Genomic DNA, 12,174 nt, shown 5'->3' with positions numbered 1-12,174 from the left:
CCAGGAGGGTTGACTCCTGCTTGGAAGGTCACGGAAGCAATCAAAGTAGCCAAAACTAAAAGTGCATTTATTGTAAGCTGATCACTTCGGTTGTCTCCTCGAGCATTTTGTAAATCAGCGTCAGACCTTAGAGAATTAATAGGTAGGATATGCTGGGATTGGTTGGGCTGGTCTTGTGCCATTTCAGATAAAAATAAAAAAGTGCGCCTTAAAACATCAATATCTTTTAGTTACATAATTTTAAAATTAATAAACACAAACTAGTTAAAAGAATTTACTGCTCTTAAGTTTTAAGTTTTTTCTTTTACCTTTGCTATTTAGCTTAAAATTTAAAACACTATCTCTATCTTGTTTTAAAACATTATTTCAACCTACCTTACATCTTTTTTTTTTTTAATACACATGGTTATTTCTATATGGGGTACAATAATTTGGTGGAAAATATTCTAGATACCATAGGCCAATTAAAAGGCTTAGTATGGTTCTCAATTTTGAAAAATAAATTGTCAGGTACAATCCCTTCTTCTCTTTATAATGTGTCTTCTCTCCAAATGATTTCAGTTCCAAGCAACCAACTTAATGGCACACTTCTAGCGAACATAGGCCCCACTTTTCCTAATCTCCAACAACTTCTATTTGGTGAAAATATGTTCTATGGACCAGTCCCTACTTCACCATGTAATGCAACTCGGCTCCAAGTGATTGATTTAAGTGAAAACAATTTTCTAGGATCAGTTCCAACTAATTTGGGAAATCTGTTGGATCGTTCCTGGCTAAATTTGGGTTAGAATCATCTTGGAAAGAGTTTACATTTCTTAACATCTTTGACAAATTGTAGTAAACTTAAAATATTGGATATTAGTACAAACTATTTCGCAAGTGTTTTGCCTAGTTCTATATCCAACTTGTCAACCCAACTCATTGAATTATATATAGGAGACAATGGAATTTCTGGAACTATTCTTGCATCATTAGAGAATCTTGTTAACTTAATTAGCTTGGGCTTAAATTATTATTACTTCACCGGCATTGTTCCTACTATTTTTGGGAAGTTTCAAAAGATGCAATTATTAGTTTTAAGTGGAAACAGATTGTTTGGAGAAATACCAACCATCATAGGCAACCTTACTCGGTTGTTTAAACTTGATTTAGATGAAAACAAATTTGAAGGAACTATACCTCCCAACTATAGTAAACTGCCAAAATTTGCAATACCTGAACATTTCACAAAATAACCTTGGTGGATCCATACCCCCAACAGCTTATTGGTCCTTCTTCCCCTACACTAATATCCCTCGATTTGTCACATAACTCATTTACTGGCAAACTACCATTTGAAGTAGGTGATTTGAAAAATATAAACATTTCTCTAACAATAATATGTCTGGTGAAATTCCTACATCTATAGGAGATTGTTTGATGTTGGAACTCCTTGACCTGTATGGGAATTCCTTTGAAGGAGCAATACCATCGTCTATGGCTTCTTTGAAAGGTCTTCAACTTCTAGACGTTTCACAAAATAACCTATCAGGATCCATTCCAAAGGGTTTAGAGAAGCTTTGTTATTTAGAAAATTTGAATATTTCATTTAATAATTTTGGGTGAGGCACCAATTGAAGGAGTTTTCAGAAACACAAGTACGATATCATTAACTAGAAATACTAAACTCTGTGGTAGTATACCAAAATTGCAGTTGCCAAAATGCCCAGTAGAGGTCATGAAACCGAGAAACACATTTGGCTACAAGCTAGCAATTGTAATTATTTCCATTGTTCTATTTTTATTTGTGTTTTCATCAATTCTTGTTATTTATTGGATGAAAAAATCAAAAAAGAAATCACCTTCTATGTTTTCAACAATGAACCTCCTTCCATGTGTGTTTCGTATCAAGACCTCTATCATGCAACTTGTGGATTTTCTCCGGATAATTTAATTGGATCTGGAAGTTTTGGCTCACTATATAAAGGAACTCTTGATCAAGAAGAAAAACTAGCTGCTATAAAGGTCCGTAACCTTCAACACAAATAAAGGTCCGTAACCTTCAACACAAGGGAGCTTTCAAAAGTTTTATGGCCGAATGCAATGCATTATGAATTATTTGGCATCGGAATCTTGTTAAGATATTAACATGTTGCTCTAGCACAGATTATAGTGGGAATCAATTCAAAGCTCTAGTCTTTGAATTCATGGCAAATGGGAGCTTAGATATTTGGCTGCATCCTGAACTAGACAACGAAAATCAATCAAAGAACTTGAGCCTTCTTCAAAGAATAAATGTTGCATTGGATGTGACTTTTGCAATAGATTATCTTCACAATTATTCTGTACAACCAATTATTCATTGTGATTTAAAGCCAAGCAATGTTCTCCTTGACAAAGACATGGTTGCTCATGTAAGCGATATTGGCTTAGCAAAGCTCCTCTCAACTGTTGATGATTTTTCTGAAAAGCAAACTAGTACAATTGGAATAAAGGGAACAATTGGTTATGCTGCTTCAGGTAATATCTTTACAATTCTTCTAGCTATATCCTTAAAGGCTTAAACATCTTTACAGATGTATTATTTTTGGCAATTACTGTAATACTATCAAAAGAGGATACTTAAATTCTCTCTCTCTCTCTCTCTCTCTCGCTCTCTCTCTCTCTCTCTCTCTCTCTCTCTCTCTCTCTCTCTCTCTCTCTCTCTCTCTCTCTCTCTCTCTCAATTTGCACCAATAGCAGCGCTGAGACTGAGTGCTGACTATCCATTGACTAAGCTTCGTATATTTGTTTTTCAAGCATTTTATTTCCCCAAAACCATATGTTTGTGAAGACTGATGATAGCTTGTCAATTTCTTATAGCAAAATAAGTAGAGCTGGTCACAGACAAAACAGATCTGTGCTATATATAGTTTTGTGACATTTTTTATGTGTCTTGTACTGAACAAGTTGTCAATAGAAAATTCAAGTAACGGACAACAATAAGAAGTTAGGAACTACGTTGATTATTATTTGCTTGAATAAAAGAATAAGAACTGTGAGGTGCCGAGGACCCAGAAGCCCGAGGACCAGAGGAAGGGAAGGCTGACACGTAGCAAATAAGATGATATAAAACAATAGGGAAATTCACCTGAAGATTCCCGAAGATGAGATGGCATGGACACTGGTGACATCAGGGACGTATTGCACATATCTGAAGGTGGCAGCGTAACCTAGGAGATTGCATTGAATGACTGGCACCAACCTTTCTGGCCGCATTAATGAGAAGATACTAGCTTTGTCCGTTGCATTAATGAAGATATGACCTGAACAGTGTATAACGCAGAGTTGGAGTCTTGTTCTGTTACCGACAGACAGGTGTCGGGAGGAAAAACTTGATAGATGGCAAGGTGTAAGGTTGGGATGATAGGAGCGAATTATATAAATAGGGGCTGAAAGGGATGGAGGGGACTTTTTGTTGTTGGACCCTCTCTACGAAATATATTGTAGAAGGACCTTTGATCAGGAACTAGCAGGGGGATTTTGAACGAGTTTGTGAATTTTTAGGTCCTTACAAGAACCATAAGTTTAGTTGAACATGGAAGCTGCCAAGGCATTCATACCTATGGTGTCCAACAAGTCCATAACAATTACAAAAAATAATTTGACTAGATTATCCAAATCCAACCATTAACCATATTTACCGTGCTACATATAAATCATCAATATTGCCTCCTTGACTCCTTCCAACAACCCTAAAGTAATTTTCTATTGTACAAATGGTGAGTGCTTCTAACTTGAAAATTTGAAATGATGGCTTCTATCTTCATGTTCTTGTTTTCAATTTCTTTATGCTTTTTTTATGAATCAAATGAAATTTCAGTTGCATTAAATTCCAAATATCACTATGAACCACAACTACAAAATTTCCTTACAAATCATAATTTGTAGAGTATGGCATGGGTGATAAGGCATCGATAGAAGGGGACGTGTATAGCTATGGAATATTACTGCTGGAGATGTTCCTAGAAAAGAGACCAACTGATGAAATGTTTAAAGATGGTCTCAAACTCCACAATTTTGCTAAGATAGGATTGCTAGAAAGAGTTGTTCAAATTGTAGACCCAATCCTTCTACCAAGAGAAGTTGATGTTGTGCCGACAGCAATAGTGGCAGCTAGAGAAGATAATAATGACAACGAAATTCAAGTAGACAAAGGAGCTCAAGGTATTGCAAACGTGTGTCAAATGGATGCCAATGTGCATAAGTGCTTAGTCTCAATGCTTGAGATTGGACTCGCTTGTTCAATAGAGTCACCAAAAGAAAGAATGAAGATGAAGGAAGTTACCAGCGAACTGCATATGATCAAAAAAGCCTTTCTTGGTTCTGGTATACTCCCGGTGGACTTGGTAGAATCCAAGTTTAAGGTACTTTTATATATTTTTAAATTTGAATTTGCCTAAATAATAAAATCATCAATGACGGTCATCAGTTATCTCATAAAATTATTGGAGACCATTCTAAGAGTTATGAATTGACCAATTAAGTTATATTTCTTTTGATTCCTATTAATTCTGCATAAATGCTAGTGTGGTTATTTTGATAAATGATCTTAATTGTCAAATTAGATTTTCCGACTAACATTTGCACCTTTTAAAACCCACAACCTTACGAATGGTTCTTTCATATTCATTTATTTAAATGGTTTCATGCATATGCAATTGTAGTTCTTGTGTGTACATTCTTTGTTTTTGCTTATATAGTCCTGGAAATAACGAATATAACTAGCTTTTTCCTTGGACTGCAGAGCGTGAAACTACCAAAACAGATCAATGAAACCTCTTTCATGTCACTGTTGAGTATTTGCGTCATTCCATGCCGTGCTAGTTCAATCTCATTTGTAGAAACATTCAGGGAATGATTTCCTCAAGGTATTTTCTTCTTTTAGACGACAATCCTACTTGTGTATGTGTATTTTGATAGTGCAAATGCATTGAACACTTCTACCACAAGTTTTGGTATGGTGTATATGAATTCACTATTCAGCTTAAAAAATAAAAAGTATACTGTGTTGTGCATGTATGGGTTTTGTGTTCTATTGATAATTTATAAAGTTGCTGAAAGCCTTTTTGTATTGGGAATATTGGTGACATGCTTTTATTTAAATTTGCATGCATCCAAGTTTCTCCAATCATAGTTTTTTTTTATTAAAATAAGTTGATAGTTTACAACAGATGAGGGAAGAGATTTGAACCCGATTCTCCTCATACAAAAGATGGAGGCAATGCCACTGAATATAAAGCTCTTGGCACTCCAAACATAGTTATTAAGGCATTTGAACCAAATGAAAGGGAGAAAATGGAATAAGAAAATTGAAAGAAGAATTTAGACCTGTTGATTGATTTTAGATGAATTAAATCAACTTTGCACATTAAGGAATTAAATGATCAAATTCAATTTCCGGTTATTTTACCACAGTAAAATATGTTTCCAAATAACCAATAATGCGATAAAGATTGACAGTTATTTGGATAACAATGTGAAATTGAAAAACCATGAACGTATCCAAGGAGAAAAAAATTAAGTAAAATTCTTATATTATTTGTGCAACATTAGTCAATGTAACCATTTGTTTGATTTTTTTTTTTGGAGAGAGTTTCAATCTATGACGTCCGCTCCTGACAATAGTTTTTTTATCATCAGACACTAAATAGTTTTGGGTGTAGGCGGGGATTGAACCCTAAATTTCTTATACAACTATCAGAGACTTTACCAATTGAGCTAACGGGAACCCACAACCATTTGTTTGATTTTAATTGGGCTTTTAAGATATTACAATTAAAAAACTATATCTAAATTTTACACAAACACAAAAGGCTATCTGAAAGGAAGGTTATACTAAAATAGAAGAATTTTTTTTTTTTTGTTGAGAAAGTTTCAACTTATGACGTCCGCTTCTGATGATAGCTTTTTATCATTACACCAAGACACCAATCAGTTTTTGGTGTAGGCGAGGATTGACCCTAGATCTCTTATACAACCATCAGAGATTTTACCAATTGAGCTAAATGAAACCTAGGGGTGGCAAAATTTGACACGACCCGCGAACCCGACACGACTCGACACGAAATTAGCAGGTTATGGGTTGAGGCTTAACGGGTTCGTGTCATATTCGGGTTGACACGACTAACTCGTTTAATAAATGGGTTGGGTTAGTGTTGAACACATAGAACCTATTTGACCCGTCTGACCCGTTTAATTAAATGATATTTTACCAATATACCCTTCAAACTCTAGGTATATAAATTTATTAGTTGTTGTGATTTATTTTCTTTGACATATTGTGATTGATTATTTGTGATATTGGGATATGCTTTAATTTTGAATGATTATTTGTGATGCAGTTACTCGTTAGTTCTGAATTTTATATTAAAAATATTTATTTGTTTGTTTTTTCATTAATTTTTATTTTTCATTTTGATAAAATCTGATAAACAGGTCGACACGACTAACCCGTTTAATAAATGGGTCGTGTTAGGGTTGAGAAATCTTGACCCGTTTAATAAACAGGTCGGGTTAGTGTTGACCTATGTAGTCAAATACTCATAACTTGACACGACACGAACCCGACACGCAAACACGAATTGCCACCCCTAATGAAACCCACAAATAGAAGAAAATTATATTTTCATTCACTAATTCTTTTACAAAAAAATAGCATCTCTTATATATATCGCGTAAGTGAGATGCAAGAATATAAAAACTAAAGTACTCATGTAGTACATTAGATGTCTTAGATAATAGTTACATATTTAGGAGTAATGGAATCTTGAAGAGAAAGAAAATAAAAGAAGAAAAATCACATTGATGAACAAAGATAAGATAGATACATGGTGTGTCCTGACAAGTTGTATGAAGTTCACAATTCTAACTCACAGGTCTCTTTCCAAAGTCTTGCAAAGAAAGTCGATGCCTTGTAGCGGTGGGTTTTATCATCGGGTTGCATTACTGCATTAATTATTAGCTTCACTTTATTTGATTGCTCCCAAACTAAACAACTGGCTTGACAGCAGCAAAGAGAACCTGCACAAGCGACATCCCTTAGATGAGACGTGCTCCCTCTGTGATGAGTATCTAGAAACAAATTTGCATGCTCTTTGGTTGTGTGATCAGGCTAAGCCGCTAAGGCAGTTTGGAAATCCGAAATCAGTTTTGCATTGATGTATAAAACACAATTTTGATCATTCATGGATTTGTTTGAAGCTGTCGTGGGCAGAGGATAGGTGTTCCATGTGGCCTGGTTCTCTACAATTGCCTGGAGTTTATGGCAGAGACGTAATAAGCTTAGAGAAAAGCAACCATCATGGCCTCTCCATGAAGTCAGCAAGCGGGCCAAGGATATGGTGACATAGTACTTTGCGATTCACAAGCACCCACCCAAGTACATAGTAGAGCAGGTCCGGTCCGTTGGCAACCTCCACCAGCAGGTCTGTATAAAGCCAATTTTGATGTAGCTTACTTTGGCAATCTGGGAATAGCAGGGGTTGGAGCTGTTGTACGTGATAGCGAGGGGGAAGTAATTGCTGCACTTAGTCAAAAGATTCGTGAGCCTCACTTGGTGGATGCTGCTGAAGCTTTAGCTTGCAATCGAGCAGTTTCTTTTGCCAAGGAGCTGAGCCTCTTCTCTGTGATTATTGAAGGAGATAGCCAGCGGGTTGTTCAAGCAGTTATCAACCGAGGGGCAAACCTGACACTATTTGGCCATGTGATTAAGGAGATTCAATGTTTATGTTAGTTTTCAACATGTTAGGGGGTAACAACCTAGCTCATACCCTCGTATGAAGAACAGTTTTATCTGTTGACACTAATGTTTGGGTGGAAGAGAGATATCCAATGATTTGGATGATGTATTCCAATTGGATTTGATTGATTAATAAAACAACACTTACCTATTTCTCAAAAAAACAACAAAAAGAGTGATGAATAGAGTCAATTTGTGAACAATCACTTAATTTTTTTTTTGGTTGCCCACAGTGTATCCTCAAAGCTTTCAACCAGAGACTAATCACTGTTCGCGACGGGTGGCATAACGGGTAAATCACGGGAGTTTGTTTCAAAGTCTTGTATTCTTGGGACTTGAACTAGGGAGCTCCTAGTCAAACCCCAGACAGCCACTTTGAGACCAAGTGCTCAACCACTTGGCCAACCCCACTGGGTTAACAATCACTTAATTCGTTATTTGGTGAACAAACACTTAAATGAGGGCTATCAGTATAACTCCTTGATGGAAGAAGTGTAAAAGAAAACCAAAATTTAAATTAAATGGGTCTCTAATCTAACCTAAAAGAATGTTAGGGTATGTTTGGTAATTATTTTTTCCTCTTATTTTCTGTTTTCAAAAACAATTTTCTATTTTTGAGGTTAAAAAACTTGCTTGGCAATCCAAAATCAGAAAACAAAAATTGTTTTCAAAACTCAATTTGTAAAGGAAACTGAAAACATGCAAAAAACTATTTTCAGTTTTTAATTATCAAAAATCAATTAAAACATGCATTTAATTTAATAAATCTGTTTCATTTAATGAGTTAACATTAAAGTTCAAATCTTAGTAACAACATATTTTACTATTTTTTTTTCTTTTCAAAAAACAATTTTTTTTAAAAATTTCAACTAACCAAACATGTTTTTTATTTTAAATATACAATAAAATTGTTTTTTCTTTATATTCCCAAAAACAAGTTTTTAAAAATAGAAAACAAAAACTGTTATCAAACATAACCTTATATTCTCAATCAAATGATATTTTTGCAACGAATAAACAAGGAAAATCGTTATTCATGTTTGCTATATGTCACAATTGAGGTTTTTTTTTTTGTTTTTTTTTTTTTTCATTCACAATTTGATTGTTTTTATCCTCAGAATAATCCCAACAGGGCCAACACTACACTTGCAGATAATTATTCTATCTCTTAAAATCTTTGCCATGGTACACAGGTACTCAAAGTTATGTACATCTTTCTACCCAAAATAAAAATAAAAATAAATGCTCTCTCTCTCTCTCTCTCTCTCTGTTCTTTTATGCATATGACTCTTGGCAACAAGCTTTGTCGAGTTGAGTGAAGAACTATCCAAGACAGGTAATGCAACATGCTTCAAAATCCAATTGATGACCAATCATAATATTGTATTGCTTGTGTTATACATTCACAATTCAATGTAGATTGCAATACCAATTATTCGGCCAACAAAGAGTACTCTATACAACATATATAAAATCGAAAGGCTGTACATTTTCAGAAAAAAAAAAAAAATTTTCAAGAGAAAGGCAATGCAACATGTAAGAAAAAATACATACCTCTGTAGGATCATATATGCTTGTTCCAAGTTGTAAACTATGCCTCTAAAATTGATAGTTTAAACCTTTTCAGAAAACTATACAACATACATAAAATCATAAGTTTAAATTTTTCAGAAAGAAACAAATCTCAAAAGAAAGGTAATGCAACATGCTTCATGATCTAAATATCACTTTAATAATATTTATATTGAAGAAGACTGACAGAAAGATGGAAAATATATAACAAACTGAAGCTAACTACAAAATCAAAATTAATGAACAATAAGAGTCACAAAGGTGTCAAAAACTAAAAAAGAATACAATTGCTGCAGTGACTCTAATATATGAGAGTATTTTAAAATACTCTGATGATCATAGACCATTATACATGACATCACATTCACTCAAGCAGTCTATCAAAGGTTGATTCGTTGTAGACAAAAGAGATTTTTTTTTTTTTGTATTTTAGATGAGTCATAAATGAGAGAGATATTAGTATTGCTATTTGCTAGTCCTGCAGAAGGCAAAGTCCTTTGGTTCCCGTTCATTACTCCATTTTCATTTTTTTATTGGTGATTCTTTACTCCACTCCTTAAGTTGGGAAAAGTTAATGAAACACAAATTAACATGAACTAACAGTGTCAATTTTAGACTAGCATTAAAGCTGAATAGGATATATGTCAGATCTCACCAATGACACTGCCTAATGCCATAAACCTTGGTTGAGAGTAAATGGAATATCCTGATCCTTAAAAAATATTTATGTGCAGTTTCTAGAGGCACAATGCCCTAACGAATGAGAACTCGCTAACCCACTTGATAAAACCATGCTAGTCAGCTCCAAAATCCAATTTAGTCATAGAACTCCTTCAATAAAAGGTTTCAATTGAATAGGAACCTTTTATTTTAATTAAGTAATAGCCAATTTCTTCAACTACTTTTTTTGTCCATATTTCCTCTTCATAAATCTCAACATCAAGCATTCAAGCTTTAGAGACAGGATCAAGGATTGCAACCTTGCCTAGATCATATGAGCATGAGAACGAGCATATTTTCAATCCTTTAGCCAATAAACTAAAGCATGAGGCCTCTCATTTAAGAGTTGAGAGACTCAAGATTCATGGTTATGTGCGTAACTTATCAATGAATTAAATATTTTCAATCTATTTACACTCTAGAATGTTAGAGCACAAATAGTACATTACTCCTAAACAACAATATACCCTGATCAGAAAATGCCTTAACCATATGCCCCTCTTTGATCACCTACCATGCTCTTGTTTCACATGAGTTTTGCCAGCTCTTTGGGACAAGATGGAAATGAGACATTTATAATCCTAACTCGATCTCATCTTGTTGTAATCCCTACTATTAACCCTTCCTAAGGGATGGTATTTTAGTTTTATTGCATGATTGGAATGGTAACTTATCAAAGGATGGGCAAAACAAATCCCAAGATGCAACCCAAAAGTTGCTTAGGCTAAAGAATCCTTCTAGGCACTTCATCTTGTAATAGAATGAGAGATTGGCACCTACAAAAGGTCCTCTAAAGTTTGAGGGGATTCAAAGCTATGTGTTGATACCTTAGTGTTAGGTCCTGATTCTATTTCATGGGAGTTTTTTTTTTGGGTAGAGAGGCCAATAGTGTAGCCCACAGTTTGGGGAAATGGGCTATGCTGTGTAGTTCTTGTGGCAGCTTGTCTACAATTTTATTTTTTATTTTTATTTTTTTTCATTTTAAGTTTTGACCATTACCAGCACCCATCAAGAGCTCTCTGGGGCTGGATGAGTTACAAGCGTGGTACTCTCTGCTTGTTTGGGCCGGAACTGGGTTCAAGATCAGATTATATGTGGGACATTTCTTGACTGATTTTTATCACAATTTATAGATCTCCTTTCAGACTCTTGCTAACGGTCAAATCTTGTAGCCTCGGCCCTCGAGTTCTATAGCTTGGTACTTACAAAATAGATCAAAGTCCAAACAACGAGAAATTATAAGGTCCCACTAATGGCATGTTTAGATGGAGGGGGGGAAGGAGGGAGAGTAGAGGGAAGTATAGTAGAGTTGACTAAAAATAAGCTAATTTTGTGCTAAATCTACTTTACTCTACTCTACTCTACTCCCCCTCTCTCATTCTCAATCCAAACAGACCATAAAAGACTCTTATTTGTTTAAAATTTACTAAGTTAGAAATTTTTTTAAACAAAAAATAATTATTGACTCAGCAATTTTAAACAAGTGAGAATCTTTTAATAAAATGGTGGACAAGTGACGTGGTTCACCAAAGGATTGTATAATTTCTCTCAAACAACAACGCAACCACCATTAGCTTAAATTTTTGCAGTGCTAGTGTTTTTTATTTATTTATTTATTAATAAATTACAAAAGTATTCAATAGGTCTTGTCATCCTGAATTCATGACCTCATCCTTTACAAAGTGACATAATTCTTACTCTTATTTATGGTAAAACTAGTGTTAGTAGCACATGCAAGGCATGTGCTTGGTTTATTTGATGATTTAATTTGATTAACATCACTAAACACTAATTACAATGAAATTTATCAACTTTCCACAAATATCTAAGATTCACCAAAATGCAAAACATTTAATAGTTCTTTTAGTACATATAGCATTTCAATCAAATTACACTAAATACATTAAATTACAAAATGAAACACTAATTTTACAAAACCATCCTCATTGCCTACGACTGAGCTAGCCCTCTCTTGTAAAGGTTTTAGACCTGCCAACAGTCAAGAAAGCATGAAAACAACCCACAATCAAAATACAATCAAAAACATAAAACCCAATCAATTCCTTTTAAATCACCAAAACTTGCCCACCCATATCAAAACCCGAAGGAATCATCCCAAAATC

General features: G+C 34.5%; 1 protein-coding gene across 1 annotated transcript; it reads left to right on the top strand.

The window, feature by feature from the left end:
* Positions 1 to 2,186: 2,186 nt before the first annotated feature.
* On the top strand, positions 2,187 to 7,753 carry LOC142640067 (putative receptor-like protein kinase At3g47110). Its single transcript, XM_075814166.1, has 3 exons — positions 2,187 to 2,499; positions 3,910 to 4,347; positions 7,500 to 7,753. The coding sequence occupies exons 1-3, from the start codon at positions 2,187 to 2,189 to the stop codon at positions 7,751 to 7,753; spliced, it is 1,005 nt and encodes a 334-aa protein (XP_075670281.1).
* Positions 7,754 to 12,174: the final 4,421 nt, after the last annotated feature.

This window comes from Castanea sativa, chromosome 6 (assembly GCF_040712315.1).
Source record: "Castanea sativa cultivar Marrone di Chiusa Pesio chromosome 6, ASM4071231v1".
NCBI classification, from domain to species: domain Eukaryota; kingdom Viridiplantae; phylum Streptophyta; class Magnoliopsida; order Fagales; family Fagaceae; genus Castanea; species Castanea sativa.
The sequence above is the reverse complement of the archived record's forward strand: the minus strand, read 5'-3'. Positions and strand labels throughout refer to the sequence as shown.